A 22933-nucleotide genomic window follows, 5' to 3' on the forward strand; every position below is an offset into this window, starting at 1 on the left:
TTGGGAAGAAACTTGGGAAGAAACTTAAAAGGAAGATTTTCAGAGTACCACCCTTAGTCTTTGGATTTGGTAATGCACAGATGGGAGTGATGAAAGAAGATAGTTTGAATTAGCACATGTGTTGATTGTGGGACTGTGTTTGCAAGCATACAAGTGTAGAACAACCAAAATTTTACAGAGATTCTGTGAGTTGGAGTAGGGTTGGGTAGTTCTCTGAAAACACATTGTGGAAAATGCCACAGGTGAGGAAATGAAGCAAAATACATTTGCATTAATTAGTTTCTGTGCCAAAAATTTTGAGGAATCTGTGAACAATAGCTTTCAATGAGGGCTGTGTGGTCTGATCAGAGATATCCATTTCTCGGCTCACAAAATTATTCAGTCTTGGCACTTAATTTTTATCAATATCACAAAGACTCCTGGTCAATGAAAGCAGAGGTGAAATTAGTGGAAATGTACATGATACATCCGAAGTAAGATGTTACTTGTATGAAGTACTGAATATGATTTTAGTCGAGAGCTGCCAACTGGTATGGATGTATGCTTTGTATATTTTTATGTCTGTCATCAAATATAAGAAATTGTTTTCTTGTATGAAAATCATGTTTTTCCTGAAATTTGATGTGACACACTTGGCATACAATATGTGAGCATGCACAGGGGCCTGTTTCATAAAACTTGTCATCAGTGACAAGTTGTCATAGATGTGACAAGCTACCGAAATCCTTGCAGCTGATTGGCTGAGAGCAAATTTGTCATAGAAATGTGGCAGTTGTCAAGGATGACAAGTTTTATGAAACGGGCCCCAGGTCTGAACAATAAGTATACACATGATTCAAATCTTCAAATTATGTGTGTTCATTTGCAGAGGATGGCGGCCCTGAAACTTCCGTGTGAGTGTGTGTAGGCATACATATTGGGCAGAATGTGTACAAAGATACTTCTTGCAGTGTGAAGCCTGCGATGTGTATTACATAGTGTGTGACTGGGTGTGCACATGTCTGTTGGGATGGCCAGCATGCAGATTGACTACAGGCGATTCTCACCATCACTACTCTGCACTTGGACTTTAGACCTTCACTTGTCGACCTTTACTTCCAATAAATCAAGCTTGTAAGTGTTATCTTTATGAACTGTCATACCACTCGGCACTCAGCATTACTACTTCTGATAAATATCACAGTTGGGGATCGGTCATAGTTGGTGTAAAATATACAAGGCATGATCTCGACTTAGTTTCCTCATATATTTCTTAAATTTGATTTTAAGAATGCCAACTTCACAGGCTTGTTAATGACCCTAAAAGAAGAATGAAACCGAAATGTAAGTGTGGATTGAGTGAATGCAACAATACTTGTAGAACACATCAGCAAAGTTTGAAGAAAAACAGACAATTCATTCAAGTTTTGTGAGTTTTGAAAGTTCAATACCATAATTGCTGGATGAGAAGACTACAACATTATGTAACGTCACGAACATGTCAAGAACAATGGTGGTCAGTTGCAGTTCAATACTGGCATGTAAATCAAATAGGGTGCTTATTTCACAGCCTCGCACTTCTCTTGTATTGGTTTGTACAAAATATGAACATGTTTGATTAATTATTCATCAACTACAACCCTCAACCCGTTTAAAGTCAATATCACAAATTTACAGCTATGATATGAAGGACACAATCTATTCTTTTCCTTTATTTATCAAAATAAAGATTCTAGAAAAAAAAAATCATGTGCAGGTCATTGGAGACTCACAGGAGATGACACCACCTCACCTTATTGATACATGTGGCAATGATTTACATCTGTTTCATGAAATGAAGTACAACTTAAGAATTCCATTACATTCTCATTTTTTTTTTACGTTTGTGTTTCATGAAAACTTCTCACCGTGTTATCTTTGTTAGATTTTCCCCCTGTTTAACAAAAGTCAACTTCAACAGAATGACTTCTCAATTCAACCACTACTTCACCTTGCAGCCAAATTTTTGATCAGTTCAATCCTTGCATGGTGTGTCATCTATCCACATGATATATGTACCAAGCTCCTTTTAAGATTTCATTTGTGTTATTTTGGATGCAATTACATGTACATGAATGGACAAGAAAAGACACTCAACTGGATGCCGCCCACACTTGCATGCTTTACAGGCATCAAGCATTACATCAACACACAATACAGCTATGAAAACAAGACTCTTTTCTGAAAATAGCATTTTGTACATTTTTCCTTATATTTCTGAAGTTATAGACTTTCACATATTTTTAGAAAACATTCATGACAGCAAATGTTTGGACAGTGTTTATGTGTTAATCAAAATTAAATACGTTATAAAGCTTTGTACAATTATATATTACCAAATGGATTTGAATTTTATGGATACATCTGGAAGAAAAGCAGAAATTCTTATACACTGGAATTTGAGCAGCATACAGGATTACATAATACAAAGGAACCAGAAGAAATGCATGCGCTCGGCTACATCACCAGGGTAACAAGCATGTACATGTATTACGGCAAAATCTGTTTGCCTTCATATCATGTATTCACAAGTACAAGTTTAGTTTTCAGTTGTTTTTTCCAAAGGTTCATGCACTTTAATGAGTTTTCCCTTTGGAATCAGAGCACATGTACAATTCTTGGTATTGAAACATCCACAAAACACAGATAAATTCCTTGGCAAGCCACCAGTGTACAACTACAACGTACAGAGCTCTTTTCACACTTGAATTTGACTAGCTGATAAAACTGCTGGCACTACAACTGAGTGGCAACTATTGAGGCTTACTAAATACTGCGATCATTACCTCAGTTAAGCAAAACTCTAGTAACGAAAAACTACAAAGAGCACACTATGTGTTACACATTATAGCTTTCATTTATATTTCCTATTCGGTGTGATTCTAACCAGTATACCTGTTTACAACTGATATTAACTGTGAGAGGAGCACATGTGTAGTACGGCTCTTTCGTGTGAGTTTGAGAAACCACTGCAAGAAATATTCAAAACTGCAGTCCCTTCTATCATATTTGAAAGCAGACACGTCATCATGTGCATGAATGAGGTCTGAATGAGTAATCTGCTCAATTAAATAAATACAAGACTCCTGGCAACAGAATAACTGAAAGTATTCTTTATTCGTTATCACAAAAAAAGATAACTACAGTCAGTGTATCCGCCCCTGACAGAGAATGCACTGACCTGTATACCCATTACTGTGGTGTACATGGTGAACAGATTTCAATGTTTCTGTTTTTTTTTACTGCTAGTTCAATAATAGGATCAGAGGTTGTTAAGTGCAACCAAATATCAATTATAAAATATTATCAACAAAACTGTAATAGAATTTGAAATAGTGGAAGGACTGATGCAACATATAAATGACACAACTTCTTGGCAAAAAAAAAAAAAAAAAAAAAAATGTATGTTATACATTTTGGAATCTGAAAGACAAAACATCAAAACTGGAAGGATGACATGTGGGCAGAATTTCTAAACAGCTGATAAGCTCTGGCGTGCCATAGATAAGTGCAAATGACATCATAATACTTCAAACACTGCTTTGCAAAATCTCTTAAAAATGTTTTGCAAATACCATGTAGAACTCCTTAAAAGCATGCCCCATTGTCTCACGCATACTGTATTTGACTTTTCTGATGTCTCTCAAACCCGGATATACTACACAAATTGTCATGAATAAACATAAGACTATTCTGCCTCAGACATAGTTAGCATGAGACCAACTCTACATAGGGAAACCCTTCTATAAAGCAGTCACTGGGACCACTGATTTCACTGGCCTTGTTTTAACCGGTACCTTGTAAACGCACTATTAAAAACAAGGAGCTAAATACAGTCACAGACAATGTGGACCGTCGAATTCATCTCGTAAAAAGCAGTATTGATCTCATCGTACATGTAAGCAAGCTTGTAATAACAGTGTTTCCCTGTATAAGAAATTATGAAACATCCACACCCTTAAAAAGGGAGATAGAGAGAAAAGAGAAACTAAGTACATACAATATATATATGGAATTGTTATTACTTGTATGTGAGGCAGTTAGGCACTGGTAAGAGATGAAAGACATGCAGTATAGTCAAAGGTGCCAGCGTCTATTTCTTTCTCTTCTTCTTTTTTTTTTTTTTTTTTTTTTTGGCGAGATATTGTAAATTAGACTATGACTTTTACATTTCCCTTGGCAACTCTGGAAAACATCCCAGCCCAAACACAGAGAGAGTAAAGAGTAAAGACTAGATAAGTCACACCCCTGAAAGAACTATAAATTCCTTTTTTGAAAAAAAAAAAGTATTTGCATACAGTCATTTGAATTGTATAAGCTGTTTACTGACAGTGTGTGTTTGATATTACAGACTATTAAACATCCCCATATTGTACAATAGAATCAAGTGTAATGTACAGCATCTTGAAACTGCTGCTAGATTTGGGCTCAGCCTCCCTACAGGACAACAAGGGGTGAGCTGTACAATGTGTATGCTCAAAGTGAAAGTACACAGGAGCCTTGATGTGCTACTGTAGTACTGATGACACAGAGTGGACACATCAAATTTCAGGTGCTACAAAGGGTAGGCAGAAGGCTTTGATTTCTCTCACCAGAGTGCGTAACTATGGTACATAGAAGAGATTGTTTGAAGAGCTTTTCGTCTTTGAAGGTGATGAGAAGTGAAAGAGAATGGAAGCAAACTGATTTCAATATTTCCCTGATTGACTGAATCGCCCTGAATTGCCCCTCTCAATACATAGACTTGAAGATTGTGTTTTATTTCAGCATCAATGCATAGACACATAATAGGGTGCTGAAAGAATTGGGTGGTTTGAGGGCGCAACAACAAAATCTAGTGTAGATGAACAAATACTGATGGCTAATGATTTGCGAGCCCTGCATGAGGCATGTCAAAAAAAAAAAAAAAAAAAAAAAAATGTCTGAATTTTTGGTACATGGTATGCACTCAGTGTACACCTACCGGTACCGTTCCTGTCACAACCCTGGCAATAACAAGGTGAAAAGGTTGGCTTATAAAAACTTTAAGTCAGCACCTTAGGAATCCATGCTTATAGTAACATCATTAAGTCAAGCAAATTGGATTTCATCATCTCTTTTCGCCATGTTTTCAGAAGCCTGTGAAAATAGCCTGTAAGCATGTTAAACTGATATATCCCACAAGACACATCAAGGCATCCCTATTTAGAAAACCTCCATTGCTAATCACAAAAATCACATGGAAACCCCACAAACATAATTTTGTGTGAATAGAATAGCTGAATATCACATTTGGTATCCAAATGATTGCTATGTTTTCTTTTTATACCATGTACTAAATTTGACTAATATCAGTCCAAGGACGGCTCTACAACATTTTCCAGATACATATTTCAGACAGCACAAGTTATCTTGAGCTACAAAAGATTGCTTATCATCTAAAGACATGCAGCATGTCTTTTAAATGTACATTCCAACAGTCATCTCCAGTCAGTGGAAAGATCAGGATTAAAGAAAGCATCCAATATGATAGCAGTATTCAAAACTGTGACAGAGAATGCAGTATATCTTTCATTTTCTTCCCCAATGTGTTTGGTCTCTTTGGAGGTACTTCTTGAATGCAAGATGGACGGATGGTTGAAAGCTCTTATTGCTACGAGAACGACTTTTGCATCTGACACACGATCGACCGCAAACAGACTGCATGAAAGGGCAACTGCAGACATATAACATGTACTTATCCAACAATATCCATCTAAAACAAACACACTGTCCTTTCAAAATTGAATTATGACATCATCACAGATAGTGAGGCTACAGTCTGTTCACAGTTCAGAATGTGCAAGCGGATGATTGTCCCTTGTTATGAACAGATGAGACAAGAGAGAGATGAAAGGTCATATCGGTAGCCAATCATGTCTGGGAATGTCCAACACAATGTCCATGTCAGGAGTGCATCTAGAAGACAAGGGAAGAACAAACAATCAAATATACTAGTCAGTGCCATCATTATGAGGTACAACTTACAATATCTGGGGCAAGAAAATCCTATGAGCACTCATTAGCTAGATTATAATTGGTGAAATCTTCAGAAAGTTATCACACATCAGAAAAGACCCTCACTGACAAAACCTTTTTCCACTTGGATAGGTCACTGTAATAATGGTATGTTCATATAAATTTTAAAAATAGATTTGGTTGCCAAAGAGGAATAAATCTGCCTGTATTTTATGATGTAGACAGTCCAATTTGCATACATGGTTGTGACTGCTAGATTAGATTAGCTAGATTATAATTGGTGAAATCTTCAGAAAGTTATCACACATCAGAAAAGACCCTCACTGACCAAAGCTTTTTCCACTTGGATAGGTCACTGTAATAATGGTATGTTCATATAAATTAAAAAAATAATTTGGTTGCCACAGAGGAGTAAATCTGCCTGTATTTTATCATGTAGACAGTCCAATTTGTATACATGGTTGTGACTGCCATAACCGTTTTGTGAAAACTTGCTAAATTTCAAAACTCAATAGTTTTTGTATCTCTTGTCTAATCTTTGTGAAGCTTTGACCTTTCCACTTTCTACTTATTGAGAGTTTACTCTTCTTTCTTACGGCCAACATGAACATGGAGTGGTATTTCATTCTGAAACTACATAAATGAGAGTAAAACATCCATTGAGGTATGTGGCAACAGCTGCTGTGAAAGGTAGCTAGCTACCAGGTACTCACTTTGGGACTTCTCGGTAGAGGTGGGGAAACATCTGCTTTCTGACATCTGTCTTGGGGTCCACACTCAGACCCTGGACCTCTTCAGTCAACTCCCTGATGTAGACATCCAGCTCTCCATTTTCCTCAATGTGCTCTTCAATTTCCTGCCACACAAACGTCATACGATATATCACTTTGAGCTTCAATAACATTTGTATTTGACTTGCTAGCTTTTGTCAAGGATATTCTCTAGCCAAAATGATTCTTGTCACACCTTCTCCACCTATCTGGTTATGCTTTGGGATCACTGGAGGATAGACAGGTGACAATGGGAATGAATGCATATCCAGACTCCTTATTTTGAGTAGGATTGGTTTTTCTGATCCAGATCTCTGCTTTGACTGGCATGTTCAGCAACAGCTGGAAGGCTGGGATAACTGTGATATATTTCCCCCAATCAATGAAAGTTTTCTGTATCATGATACATAACATCACATGACATGAACAAGGACAACATCGACGACTTTGATTTGACCCTTCCAATTCTCTACTGGCCAGCTGGCACATCCTCAACTTGCCATTTCTCACAAATCAACATAGACACACTGAAACTAACTGTCAGTGAACACAAGAATGACAACATTTCTCTAATCTTCATTGTGTAACAACATTAACCCTGACAGCCTGTGGTGTTGCTTACGCCAGAGTGCACAGTTTGACAAGTGTCTGGCTACTTCTCCTTTTAGATGTGCACATAGACAAAAGACATACAATATATCAAGAACATTGATTTCTCCTGTCTTGACAATCCTAGACAACACTAAAGGTTAAAAAAAAAAACAACTTTAGTCTAATAGTTTTTCTAATCAAGCGCCATCAGAATTGCATGACCCTGCTGCTGTTTTCAGAAACCATGACCGAATAACTACTAATAACTGACTTTAAACGGGCCCTAACTTTCTCCCTACTTACTTGATATTACTAAGAAAAGTCTTAATAGTCTTTATTGACCTGTCGCTTTTGGGTTTGTTTTTCCCAACTGAAGTAACACATTTATAAATTCATGAAGTATCACTGATTATGTCCTATGTTCTTACAAAACCAGTGAACTACAAAAAGCATGGCTAAAATGGATAAAAACGTCTTTCATGTTTGCCATTCCCTTTATCATATAACACAAAGCTAAATAATCTGAATGACAAGTATCCCTGTCAAACCATTACCCTAGTATGCCTGGACTAGTCGTAAGTCCAAAACAGGCTACAATTGGGCTGGTACCAATGTGTCAAAGGAAAATTATTAATATATAAGATATTTTTACTCTAGAAGAGGTTTTATTACCTGAAACCAAGAGAAGGGAAATTCTTTGGTTTTAAATATGATCCTCATAGTACAGCCCTGTTACCAGTATTACAAAATGCACAACTATCAATACTCATATCTGATACATGAGCCAAGTAAGAAGAGTCTTCTAGCTATCACGCTCAAGGATGGAAATATCGCAGCAGGGTTTAAACACTTGACCTTCTCATGGGCACCACAATGGGCAAGCCACCAGACCACATGACCTCCACAAAGTGACCACTGACCCTTTTCATAATGACGTTCTGCAATGCCATGTCCTTCACACCCTCCTGCATCAAGTCCTGGGCCTTGTCTGTGGCCTCTGCCCGGATCTCCAGAAGACGGTCATCTCGGTGCTTGGAATACTTGTCCGTCTCCACCTGGATGATTTTCTCCAGCTCTTCTTGCTCTGCCTGCATTGTGAACATGAGAAAATGAGAGTCACATCACAAAAGGAAAACCTCTTTGAATGGTAAAAAAAACAAACAAAGAAAACCAATGCATGGACAAATGTGACCGGCGACAACGGTTTCAGGCATATTAAAGTCGGGAATTTTGAAAATTCATTTTTTCACTGAATTACATTGCCCATTTCCTAAGCTTTGCATTGATATAAAACACTTCTATTCTTTGGCACCATAAGTGGGCATAGAAAGAAAAATAAAATGCACTTTTTAAGTTGTTAGCCTGACAAAATTGCGAGAAAACAGGCTTTGAAGATTCACCTCTTTCTCAAAGACAATGTCCGAGCGGCGATGCGAGGGGAGAATCACCCATCCGTACGATGGTGCCAATCGATGTTAAGCCCCGCCTCTAGCAACCACATCACCTTCTGATTGGCTCACTGAGAGAGTCAAATTTCCCGGGCACCTTCTTCGGAGCTCAGCGTATGGAGCCGAAAAACAATGCGTTTCGCTCGGGTTTGTTTACCAGTACGTCTTTCAAGATGGCGAATAGGATAATTGCACGTATGGTGTACATGTATATGTACATGTGTATGGTGCACGCATTACACAATGGCATCCACACGCCATGACTGTGTGCATGTAACAGGAGCGGTGGCAAATCCACACATCTACAAATCGCGTTTTCATTGTGGTTGATTTGTCTTTAACATTGGCGACCCTTTTGAAGGCAGAAAATTGCTAGTGCTGGCAAGGGTCACGCTTCCTGTTTGTTTTGCTTTTACAACACATGCATATATTTTGCTTTGTTCGGTGGTGCTAATTAAATTAAAACAAACATACAAACAAACAAATACGACTCGTTAGTTTGGTGCGATCTTGACGTGTAGTATTTGAATATAATTGGTCACATGTGACCGCTCCTTTCCTCTTGTCTACCTTCCATTGAGTCAGTCTGCTGTCATAATTTTTACTACATGTACAAGTAGACAAATTTGAGAATATTTAGTTTTCTTTTCACACGATTATGTCATGCTACATGATTTTTGTTTCACTTCCGTCGTCGAATATTGCGGTAGAATAGTTTGGATTGAAAGCCAAACGAAGAGCACACACTACAGAGGGAGCATATAAACCACCATAGCAAGAACAATGGAGCATGTAATCGTGCACGCGTGGACAAAGCATTCCCCAAACGCTGCCAACTGGTGTCTCCGAAAGCCGACTTATGTAAATGTATGCGACGCACCAGCCAATCGCATGCGAGACCCTGCGCCGTAGCAACACTGGGGATATTGGCGCAGCGTTCAAAAGAAGCTCAAAACTGACGAGTGCGATCCAACATAGGGTGCTTAAAATTACATTTTCAATAGGAAAAACTTAGTCTTATGCTATGAAATTTAGTGTAGATGTAGAAAACATATCAAAGATTCGATTTCTGCAAAAAACCTAAATCGACAAAAATAATGATCAAAATGTTTGTACCCCGCCTAGGAGGGAATTTGCTCTTGCGACTTTTGCCTGAAACCGTTGTCGTGGGTCACAAATAGCATACACACACACACACAAATCAATACAATACAAAACCAGGTCAAACCAACAAAGTCCATTTGCTGGGGCAATGAAAACATCTTAAGATATAATTTTTTTCTTGCTATCCTTGCACATGACTGCATACTTATGCACCTAAATTGTGAAACCACTTAGCAATGTAGTTTCAAAAGTTGCTATCATGTTTATATAAACAAGTAAGAAAAAAAGAACAATACTGCAACAAGAATGAAAGCAACAGTAAGAGAATTTTGCCCAGCAACCTTGTCTCTTTCCATACCTTGAATTCCTTGGCCAAGTACTTGATCTGCTTCTGTAATTCCCTGATCCTCATGGCACGGACTGGGTACTCCTTGTCCTTGTAGCTGGTCAAGGTCGCCAGCTCCTTCTTCTGTTCCTTGAGGAGAGCATCCACGTCATCAACTTGCTTCTGGAGAACTACCATTGGGCGAGATAGAGGAGCATCTATAACATTAGGTTGCCTTCCACACATGGGGTGCACACTTGAGGCAAACCTCAAACAGAACACTGTAAAGGTCTTGGGTTTCTTGTTCCCATTCCTCTTAAATGCCTGAGCCTTTATATCAAGTTACAAGATGAAACCTGCCAAGAGTATATATAATTATCAAAACAAAGATTCCTTTGGGGTTTTTTTTTTTTCCTGAAAGTCACTGAGTGTAACATCTAAGCTTTTTGGAGACTATTCTTTGCCTGGTGGAACAAGGTCACTTGTCAGAAGGCTTTAACATCCTTAGAGCCCCCACACTGTAAAGAGCAAGTAGTCTCATCTAAAATGATCAAATTTATCTTCTATGCTCCCATCCAAGTTGGAAAGAGATCACAAAGCTCCCACCTGCTCTTAACTGAAAACCTTATTCTAGGCACATGTGTTGACCATATCTCCTCTGACAGACAAGCCATCAGCATTTACCTCGTAAATCTTCTGTTATCTTGTCTTCCACTTGCTTGAGTGCACTCTTGGCCATTCCTTTCTGCTTCTCAAATTTTGTAGTCAAGGTTGACACAGCTCCCTGCAAGAAATAAAGAATTGACATAGCATGCATGAGAAACAATTCTCCACCTGAAAGACTAAAAGTTCAAACTCACTACAGATATTAACTATAGACATATACCTCAACTGAAACTCATCCTAAGCATCTAAAGTCGCTGATCATATGATTTGATTTCACTGATTCCAGTCAGAGTAACTTTTCCTTTAGGTAAAATTCTCTTTGAAAAAAAAAAAAAAAAGAGCCTGAAATACCCACTGCATGCTGAATAATAATATGTAATCATGCAAACATTATCTCACTACCCTCATTCTACTACTTTCAGGCATATCAGTAAATATCTTCAACTCTCAAGCAGCATTTCATCCACAGTCATATGATATTTGCCTTCCTTTCTCTCTATCCTCGTTTCTGCTTACCTTCTTCATTCTTCAGTCTTTCATTTTTCCTCTCTCAAAAACATTTCTTTCATCATCTTCTCTCTCTCTCTATCTCTTCAGCTGACACGATTTCTGATTAGCATTCACAATCTCTTTTTGTTGGAATCTTGATGAATAAATCATTGAAACATTGGAGAACTTACCCTGTATCTTTCATACTTCTGAAGAAGATCCTTGACGTCTTTGTGCTACAATAAACAAATGAAAAAAAAAAAAACAGCTTTCATTGCAACAGAAATGACATCAACATGATTGACAATACAAAGCACTGACATTACACTATATACTTCCAAACATGTCACTTAGCACATCCACAGTATAATCCGATGAAGATTTCATGGGTGAATGAGGATGTCAATTAACACACAAGGTTCAAACTGCCTATATTATAGAATTACTTACACATAATTATGTTAATCTTGTCAGAAATCAACATCAATGAGTATAATTCATAAACTTCACAAACTTCATAAACTTACATACTTCTCACTAGAGTAAGGCTAGATGCCAGGTCCTCCAAATCATTTCCATGAATTGATGGAAAGTAGCAGTAATCAGTGTCTGAGACTGAGATTACCTTGGAGCAGATATCAGAACTGTATGTCCTTGACCGAATTTTAAATCAATGGCTTTTCCCAAACAAATAGTTAACATATTAAAAAAAAATTGTTATCACTTTTCAAAAAGTTTTGAAAGTTTTGTGCGGATTTCTAATTATCTGTCGCTTTTATTATCAAGTATCTGTCATCCAAAGATCTTGATGGGACAAATATCATATTAGATCTTTGACTCCAGAAACATGAGAACGACCAAGGCATATCTTGTGAGTCATAATGACTTTCATAAATAGTTGGAGGCTTCTCGTTTTGACATCTTACCACATCTTTCTCACTGCTCTCAATCTCTAACCTCAGCTTTGAGTTTTCATTCAATCTGGAAATGCATAACAGGCAAATTAAGGAATTCAATATATAAAAGGCATGATACAATACAAAAACTGCTCTAGATATACACCTACCCTTAATGTTATGTCCTGCCCAGAATACAAGAGTTAAACGAAATGTGACTGTGTTATATTTGTTGAGCTCAACATATGTGCCATACTTTGTTTGAATCCCCTGAACACTGGAAAAGTAGCTTGATCTGTAAACCTTTTTCTGTGATCCTGAGGCCAAAATGTGTTGTAACCATGGCAATGCAGTTTCTGCTTCTCTCAATAAAGGTCAGAGTTTTCATTTTGTAATCAGACGTTAAAATTCATCCGCTTCAGAAAGGATGAAAAAATATCACTTGGCAGATGATCTTTATAGAGTCCTGTGCATGTGCCAATCATATTTGTGGACCTTAACTTGGCATTTTCTCATAATAGGGTCCCATTTTTCTCTCTCTTCGTTCTTTCTTTAAAACAACAACATTTTCTTGTATTCTTTTTTTTTTTAAATCATTTTTGCAACAGTTTGCAATAAACTAAGAGTATTATCATCATCTGCCACATACTCTGTTAAAATTTGAATGTGGTACGAGTGTGGCATATTTGTCACCTTGCTTTTTTTTTCTTTTTTTTTTTTGCCTTGCTTTGCTTTTTCTGAACATTCTTGAGCCAACCAAGAGTCTCTGACAGTAAGATGTCAAAGGATACAGTGTCTCCTCTCTCAGCTTGTATCGCTCCAATGCCTTCTTCCTCGCTACGATGAGCAGACCAAGGACGTTGACCTCCTTCTGTCTCTCCCTGGCGTGCTTCTCCTCCTCGCCTTCCGGGCCGGCACTCTTCGCCCTGCCGTGTTTGTGATTGCACGCTGGCCCTACGTTGAACTTTGAACTCGACTTGAGCTGGATGGGCAGCTTGGAGAAGTCCAGGACTAAATGAGATGGAAAGGATAAGATGTTAGATTTTTTGAGAGCCATATATTATTGCCAAGACTGAATATAATTCTCTTCATTGCAGTATCTATTTCTGAATGTCCACAATATCTGGTGTACCCACCTCGGCAGTGTGTAAATTTCAATAGCTTCATTGTGTAACTTATTCAAAATTTAAAAGAAAATTAAACAATGACTCTCACCAGGGCACTGTAAAAGTCACTCTTGTTTCAGTATTCTCATCCTCTAGTGCAAGTGAAGGGGAATGCATACACCTGTGCTCTCTGCACCACATCACATGCTCCTAATACTAAATTTCCTGACTGCAGTACACTTTACAGTATGTACTAAAATATGGTTTGTCTTTATGATAGTTCTACTTGGACAAAATGGAATTTGGCTTTTTTTTTTTTTTTACATTTTCCTTCAGTGACATAGTCACTTCACAGCATACTCCAGCACTATAAAAGGAAACTGCATCAAAGCTCTAACACAGTGCTTTAGTCATTTCAGAGTGTGAGAGGCTGTTAAGTATGAATACATTTGTATATCACTGAGTTTATGCTTACATTTCACATTCTATACATGTGGTTTAAAATGATCTTTGACTGACATGATACATCATTTAATCAAGGTGAGTGTGTCCTTCAAGTGCTCCAATATCTTACACAATTCTCGGAGACTGTGCTTGCTTCTGGTCTCAATGTAAATATTATATATATATATATATATTTGCATCTGTCTGAAGGAATATTCAAAGACCATTCTCTTACAGTTGAACCTCTCGTATCCGGACAAGTCGGGAACGGGGCTCATCCGGATAAGGGATTTGGCCGGATACGGGAGACTCAATGCTTTATGCATGTACATATACGTACACATGTACTGATGTAGCCCATTGTAGTACCACATGTAGTAATGTGTATACTGCAACCTTTTCATTGTTACACTCAGTAACAGACCCCAAAATAGAGGTTTCATGTGTGTTTGTGTAGGAGTTCTCAAGGAGTTGGGAATCCCCCTTTCCTCCCGTAATTATTAAAAAAAAAAAAAAAAAAAAAAATCACGGCGAGATTGCGTCCGTATAATAGAGAGATCCGGATAAAGGGAGGCCGGATAAGAGAGGTTCAACTGTATTTGCTTACATTGTATTAGTCCTACAATGACAGACCAAAAGCACACACACACACACACACACAATAAAAAACACAAAAACATATTACACCCTAAACGATTTGAATTTAGAAGTAAAATGAAAAGAAAGGTCACTCACTTGAGTCTGTTTTGCCTGCTGAACTGCTTGTCCCATCATCGAATCCCCTAGTTGTGTCCTGCCTACTCTTCCCCTTGCGTTGCCACTGGTCGTAATCAGAGTGCTTCATCCCCAGCTGCTTGCCGTCAGGGATCGATACTGCTGCATCCCCATGAGGGGCTTGATGTTGGAAATCTGTTGCCATTTATTACCTCTTCTGTTATCTTTTACATCATAGATAATACAAGGAGGAATAAAAATCAGATATAGTATACATATCACAATAACATAAATACCAACAGGCCATTTACAAATATACTTATTTGATATATTTTTACCCTTGTCACTGGATCATATCCATCTCTAAAGCAGCAAATTTCCAAACAGTGACACTTTTGGCATTTTGTCTTCACGTTAATACTTGTATCCTTGTTGGGCTTGGTTAGTACACATTATATGCAAGTTTACATCCAGTATTAGACCCTGTTCTATCTTCTTTGACTCTAGTTTAAACCAAATTGCCAAGGTACTACTGTGTAAAGTCAGATGCCTACGTCTCGAGATATCTCTGATCAGCAATGTGACTAGATGACTCTATCAATTAGTATCAAGCTAGTAGCTAGGTCTATACTCTAGGCAATCCAGGAGTTTAGGAGCAGAAGGCAGTTATGGCCCCAAAATGATACTCTCTGATCATTCAAATGAATAGTATTTTTACATGTTTCAGGACAATGGCAGCCGTTTTGCTCTTGGCAGGTCATGGTGGTAAATTCAATCCACCATGGTGGACCAGTAGGTCAAAACCTGTGAACATACCACCACGACCCTCCAAGAGCAAAACAGCCACCATTGTCCTGTGGTTCATGGTCGCTACTGGCGTTAATAAAAGTCAGCATCCCCTGATGATAACGCAGCAAAGGCTGGCTGGATAACTTCAGCAGAGAGTGCACCAAGGGAATGCATGCACACCGATGATGCACAAGATGCTAAGTACTAGTGATCTACGTGCGAGTCTCAAAAATAATATGATATTTTCGAGTGCATTCAGCAATATTTATGGATGTAGATTCATTTTCAACCGCTCAAATTGAACTGTATGATGGCAGGCACTGCACTGAGCTGAGAAGCTGAAAGTTTGAATTTAACATGTAAAATTTAAGAATAACTAGTTCTACCAGGTACTGTTAGAAGGAATCTAGACTAGATCTATTCTTTGTCATTTAATGAATGATCAAAGAGTATTGTTTGGGGGTCATGACTGCCTTCTGCCCCTAAACTCCAGGCCACAATTTCCCTACGTCCTACTCTAGCAGCCTAGATCTAGTAGGTAATTACTACTATGAATCTCACAACGGGTAAATTTACTTACTCACTGGTCTCTAGCTAACCCCGGCACGGGGCGCTGTACACAGGTACGTATTGAGGTCGCTGCTGCGGTTAGTCTTTTTTTAGCTAACAACATTCAGGTTTTAATCACATCACCAAATTGATCATAAATTAAATTGATTTTGCCCCCTCATTCACGCCTCAGAAATCTTAAACGAACGGACAAATATGCGGCAATCAAGACGTCAAGACGTCTCCGTCACACACTCCACATTCACAGCCACATGATACAATCATGCATGCACAAGACTATTGAGTATTTTGGTACTGTATTGGCCAGGGCATGGTGGTGGATATGGATATGGTCACTGCTAAGATAACACAATATTAAACATATGGGACTATCTACGCGTATTTTGTACAAATGACGTTGCGAAGCAACATTATGGCGACTGAACAGAAAGACAAGGTCAAAACAAAAAGATTATGTTGATTATGTTAGGGGATCTGCATCAGTCTACATTACTGTTCTAGTGAAACAATGTGAAAATTCTATTACCTTCAGCTTGAGTCCGACTCTTTTTGTCTCATTCTCCAGATTGTTGTTGCTATGAAATAGACGCAGGGCATAATTCACCTGAAGTTAGCGCTAGAATACTAGTAGTGTCCTACCAGAGAACAGTAAAATGAGGCACTTTGCATGAAGAAAAAAAAAGGAAAATCGTGCACTGTTGGCGTTAGAAAAACAATTGCTTTGAAAAGGGTGTGGTAACACAACTTTTCTTGCTCATAGTGACACAATTAATACCTTGAAAAAATATTTAACATAAACGTGACATTAATGCACCAAAATAGATATTTCAACAAGAAATAGTTGCTATGTTTAGGCATAGGGATACGGTCGGTCGGCGAGCAATTAAACAGTACAATGCGTGCGCAAATCACACTGAGATAATCGGACATCTGTTTTTTCCGTAATAAATATTTGACATTATATAGCCTTCTCTCTCTCTCTCTCCCCCCCCCCCCCCCCCCCCATTCACACGCACAACAGGGATAATCGTCATGGGTACTTGGAAATTGTTGGGCATAATGATGGAAAATACCTTGCTTTCTATTCAGTGACGAACTTTTGTTCGAAGTTGCATTTTAATCTGTAAAAGTCTGAAGTATGTAACTGAGTTGGTAGATGTGTAAAGTTTTTTTTTTTTTTTTTTTACCACAAGTGATAAAGGGAATCTCGGAGTCTACTAGTAACCTCGAATCATAGGGAATGCCACAAATACACTGCATTATATATATATATATATATATATATATATATATATATATATATATATATATACATGGTATTATGACGATGTGCCTCACATATATGAGTTACATTTTACATGTGCCGTGTTTTTCGCCAGTTTTCTGATGAATTCAGATTTCATTGAAACATGTCACTAATCCATTCTTCCCTGAGTACCTGGAAACAAAGACCTTCGCCTCTCTTGTTAAGCCACCTCACCTTTCATCTTCTTTGAAATCTTCTGCAACTCACTATTTGTAAATGTTTCAATTATAAGTTAGAAAACAGACACAACTTCAAATGGTCTCCAAAACAATTCAGGTAACATATCGATATCAGCCTAGTGTTTGAGGTTATGTGGACGACTGTCGAGATCGCACATAATACGATGCATAATATAGTAATTTCAAGGGGAATTCCGGACCAGTTAAAAGTTGTTTGAAAAGAAAGAGTAAATTATGACAAGAACAACAGTGCAAGAAATTTTGTCAAAGTCTGATTAAAAGTATGAAAGTTATGAAATTTAAAAGATTCGATAATTTTTGCAAAATATAGCTCTTTTAAACAGTTGATATATTATGTAATGTCATCACTTCACATTATTTTCCATTAATCGTGCACCAAAAAAAAAAATGATATAAATGTATAGAGACATTGTTATTCCTGGTTGAATAACTTCAGAATAATTATCAGTTCGATATATCAGGATCTGAGACTGGGACATGAAAACTGGAAATTAAAAATTGTTATGTACAAACTGTATGGCAAGTTGTGAGAAGGTGACACCCCCATGATCAGTTCACTAGATCTATATTGACTATTCAAGAATCGTTTTGTGATAATCATTTGAATCATTTGAATCTTAGAATTTCCTTAATTTTCATCATATCGTGATCAAAATTCAAAATTTGGAAAGTGTTACTCTTTCTTTTCAGACTAGTCTTTACTAATTGGTTCTGAATTCCCTTTGAAAGTTAGTTCACAGAGCTTAATCTGTTGAAAATGCCTTTTATTTTGTAAATCTAAACATGAAATAAGATAAATTCGTCGACCTACATTACTAGCAATATCTTCATGCAATATGAATGACGGTCAAATACGTGGAAGAGATAACTTTTTTTTTTTTGCTTATTTTTTGAAATGAAGGACGCTCAAACACTCAACCACGATCAAACTGTTACAGTTTGATCGTTTGATTGAATTCTTTGTTATAACTATTTGTTATCACTTGCTTCACTAAAAGGAAGAAAATGATTGTTTTGGTTATGTATAGATTCTTCGCATATAGATTCTTCGCATACACCTTGCGAGCGCAAATGATTTACACTCAAAGAGATTATATCTCTTTGTTTACACTATAGTTTACGCGTGTGGTTGAAGACGCGCGGCGCGTGCACACCCCAGTGAAAACTTAGTACGTTGTCAAGAGAAAGCGCGCTGATTGGCCATAAGTTTCTCTATGACGTCACGCAGGGATGGCCATGCTGATCACACCCCAGTTACGTAAACAAAGTCACTTTTACCCTGGCGTTTGGCAGGATAACTAGCTATTCGATAGTCTCTGGCTATTTTTTAGCGCAATTTGGAAGCATTCGGATTGAAATCAAAGTGTTTGCAGTTGGCATCATTTTTCTGGTACTTTTGACTTGACGGAGATCTAATCATGTCAACTTCGGTTCGGTAAGTGGCGAGAAATTTCGATTAAATAGAGAATCAGTGCATACATGTCTTTTGCACTGATACATAATAGCCTTACAATAGCGATGTCTAGATCTGTGATAATCAGGATTACAGCTAATAACTTGAATTGTTTGCTCACTTTATGGTATGGCAAATAATTTTGTTGTATGTTCATATTCGAGAAAAATACCGTTCTCTTGCTTTTTTAACTGTGATGTTTGAATATTTGATTAGCTGTGTTCTGGTGTCGTACATGAACTGCTGGATAATTTAGCATCGTACATTCTATGATGTGTGATCTATTGCTTGTGTTTTCAACCATGTTTTCAGATGATATACTTCAAAAAGATAACATCGATGAAAACCATATATAATTCTTCAATGGAAGCCATCACCGCAACTTCAAGGAGAAATAACGAAAGTCATAATGACTCATATAGACTTGTTTCGACGAAAGAGTTTGTAGATATACATGAAAGCACTATAACATCTTTGAATCATAATTATTGACAATAGCGTGACGACATAAAGACGAATTATGTGATTTGTCTGACAAACAGAATAAATTGCAAAGCTACACTATGAAAATATTACACTTTTGAAAAACTTTAAGTATCAAACATTGCACAAAAAAGATATTAAAGTAAGATTTGTCATGTATCTAGAAGTTAGAATCGCATGATAAATGTCCTAGTTTGATTGTGCTTTGCATCTTAGAGTTACGAGGGGTTTTTTAGCATAATCTAAACGTATAGATCTGGTACAGGTTATGATCAATGCTGATTGTCATCATAATTATTTTCGTGACAGACTGGAAAGTGATGCTGAGACCATAACACTGCCCTCTGCCGACCAAGAGGCGACAGAGGTGCCGAGACAATCCGGCGATGCAGAGATTGCACAACCACCCAAGGGCACTGACCACCAAGAGGTATAGGATAGGTGGTAGTGAGCTAATGAACGTATGGATACATGAATGAATGGCTAGATGTATGAATATCTGGATTACTAGAGACACAGATGGATGAATGACTCAATCAATGGAGGACAAATAGACAGAATTGATGGATAGATGGAAAAGTAGCTGACTGGACTGACGAAGGTATATCCTCAACTAAATTAATTTATGAATGAATATATGGATAATGAATTAATAGATGAGGGATGTTCAAATGTTTCCACACGTCAGATTTGGAGTAACGACGCACAATTCCCCTTCCCCTTTGATTTTGTTGTTGCTGTTGTTTAGTGAATCACAATGAGGCTGTCTGAAACTAACTTTGCAAATGGTATCAGAAGAGCTTTATAGATGTAGTGCGTTCGTATAGTTTGTTATAAGGAGGATTGAGGCTTCTTACTTATTCTTTTAAATACAATGAAATTTATGATACTATTGTCCATCGTATACTGTAAATTTCAGCCCTTCAAAGTCCTCGTGGAGGCAGCCAGGTCCATCAGCGGAGCGTCGGTCAACAGCTCCCCCGAGGATCTGGCGAAGGCACTCAGCGACTCCTGGCAGGCGAAGGAGGGGGAGATCGAAAGACTCCGCGCTGAGATCAGCCGGCTCTCCGACGAGAAGAACCACAGTGAGGCGCAGATCAAGGTAACCATGGCAACGCATCGTCATGTTTCTACAGAGTTGTAAAATCAACGTCGCATGGTCCGATATGTGTATGTATACGTGTGTGCATGCACAGTCTGGTTCTGGTATATTGTCACGAAACAGTGTAATCGGTGACAGTCGCATCATAATTTCATGTGCAATTTGTTCTGAGGTGCCATAAGTTATCGCCTGACATCTTTCATATACTCGCGTATGATCTATAAAGAGATCATGCACATTAATGTTGTCAGTGTTTAGTCACTGTTTGACTGAAACAACATTACGTCTCTGTTAAGACTCCATTATCACACACAAAGGGCCTATATTCGTACACGCTTTGCTTTGGATTGCAGTGTAGACTCCACTCTACTATGCGTAAGATCATGTTTAATATCATTAAGTGTTAAGCTAATATTTTTCTGTGTATATATTCTCAACTATGATTGTAATGTTATCATTTATTTTGTGAAACAACATTTAGCTCAATATAACTAATACTGTATTCATCAATGGGGTAACATTATCATCATCATAATTATATGCTTGATATTATGCTTGTTTTGATAATATAATCATCATCATCGATTTTGCTAATATCTACTACCAGAATTTGATACTATTGTATCACCGTTTTCATAATAACCATCGTCCGGAATGATTTCCAGGCCTTGATCGGCGCAGCCAGCACCGTAAGCGATGCTACGGAGGAATCCACTCCAGAGGAGGCAGTGGAGAAAATGAGGGAGGCCCGCTCAAATATCGACGCCTGGCACGCCAAATGTAAGGACAAGTGGCGAGCGAAGTTCCGGGTGCTCAAGATCGAGCTCCAGGGGAGGCTGAAGGTGAGCCTCACAAAATCACTATACATGAAGTAGTGTTGGTGATGATAGAGATTAGTTATTGTATTATGATGTATCAATAACGTACAGCAATGCCAAAGAAGTAATAACAACAGAAATTGGAGTAGAAACAGAATAGGAATAATCAAATGTGCACAAGAAATTGAATATTGGAGGTTTAAAGTGTCATAGTGTCTACACAATTAACTATACAGCCATTAACTTGGCAATAACCCAAAACCAATGCACATACCCAGTATAAGCAGAAATCGGCAATCTAATCCTTATAGCATGCAGCGGGTACTGCGTAATTATTCAAATCATGAAATTCTTCCGTCGAGGTGTTTTCATTGCAACTGATTGACAAATTGCCCTACATCGATGTAAATAAGGATTAGAACCAACACTTGCTGTCGGGCGAAAGCTCGGTGGTCTAGTGGAGATGACGCCTGTCCGGTGATCAGGAGGTCGTTGGTTCGAATCCTGCTCGAGAATGTACGCCCATGGTTTGTACCATGGCTACTACTAACACACTCAGTGCTTATTTACGTCGATGTAGGGGAATTTCTTCGACGGAAGAATTTCATGAATTTGTACATTCATGTTATTCTATACCGAAATGCGTACTTACCTATTCATTTATTTCTCTATCTGTCTATCTATCTTTCTATTCATCTGTATATCTTTGTTGATTTATTCATATATGAATCTCTCTCTCTCTCTCTCTCTCTCTCTGACACACATTTTACTCTAACTCCTCCTCATCGTGGTGGTAGACCCTGGCGGATCCCATCAGGCTGATCACCGGGAACGGAGTGAACCGAGAGTGGTGTGAACTTGCTGACGACCTCAAACAGACGTGGGATAAAGTTCAGAAGGAGAACGACGACTTAGAACTTGCCCTTCAGGTATAAACATTATGCTCTATTTGGTCAGTTTTATGAGATTAGAGCTACAATTAATAATCAGTAGATAGAAAGATATAAATATAGAGAGAGATTATAGATATGGTCCGGACTCCGTATCACATATACGTTGCAACCTTGCTTATGCTATAGTACTCAGTATACCGGTTGTATTCAATGATTTTACAAGAATTCATTCAGTACTTTGATTCGAATGTCCCGACTATCAGTTTGTAATCTACTAGTATCATCATAAATGATTTTGATTCTCACTGTAGTGCGCATCTATTCCTTCCTTCCTTCTTTGTTCAATATATCTCTATTAATTAATTCATTCATTTATTCATTCATTCACGTCGTTCCAGCCTTTCTTTTAATAACTCATTGATTCCCTCACTGTGATTCCATCCATTCAATGTTATCCGATGATGCTCTCAACTGTAAGGTTGTTAGTTTGATAAGACATTTATCCCGCCATCCCACTTTTTCACATGTATATTTAAATAGTTCATTTATGGCTGAGAAGTAACGTTTCATTTTGCAATTTCCCACTTACATTTGCAGGGCGCTTGTGAGAAAGTGGCGCGCCTACAACTGGACTTTGAGGCCCACACCCAGGAGCTGAAGGTTTGTGGAATTACAGCTGTTACAAACAATTATCGACTGAAAACTACTCGTATACTATGCAAACAGCATAACGAAAACATCCGAACATTTC

General features: G+C 37.9%; 1 protein-coding gene across 1 annotated transcript; it reads right to left on the reverse strand.

The window, feature by feature from the left end:
- Positions 1-5205: 5205 nt before the first annotated feature.
- LOC140233034 (uncharacterized protein C20orf96-like) lies at positions 5206-16585 on the reverse strand. Its single transcript, XM_072313142.1, has 10 exons — positions 16454-16585; positions 14590-14792; positions 13096-13315; positions 12335-12389; positions 11600-11644; positions 10938-11037; positions 10287-10444; positions 8297-8464; positions 6729-6871; positions 5206-5955 (listed from the first exon to the last, which is right to left on the reverse strand). The coding sequence occupies exons 2-10, from the start codon at positions 14771-14773 to the stop codon at positions 5895-5897; spliced, it is 1134 nt and encodes a 377-aa protein (XP_072169243.1). The 5' UTR covers positions 14774-14792; positions 16454-16585; the 3' UTR covers positions 5206-5894.
- Positions 16586-22933: the final 6348 nt, after the last annotated feature.

This window comes from Diadema setosum, chromosome 9 (genome assembly GCF_964275005.1).
Source record: "Diadema setosum chromosome 9, eeDiaSeto1, whole genome shotgun sequence".
Classification (NCBI taxonomy): Eukaryota; Metazoa; Echinodermata; class Echinoidea; order Diadematoida; family Diadematidae; genus Diadema; species Diadema setosum.

Excerpts from the sequence above, each read along its gene's own strand:
- LOC140233034 (XM_072313142.1), bottom strand. The coding sequence starts at position 14,773 with ATGGCAACAGATTTCCAACATCAAGCCCCTCATGGGGATGCAGCAGTA. Across the intron at positions 6,872-8,296 it reads AGAACGTCATTATGAAAAGG|GAAATTGAAGAGCACATTGA; the intron begins GTCAGTGGTCAC and ends TTTGTGTGGCAG. Across the intron at positions 5,956-6,728 it reads CTCTACCGAGAAGTCCCAAA|ATGCACTCCTGACATGGACA; the intron begins GTGAGTACCTGG and ends CTTGTCTTCTAG.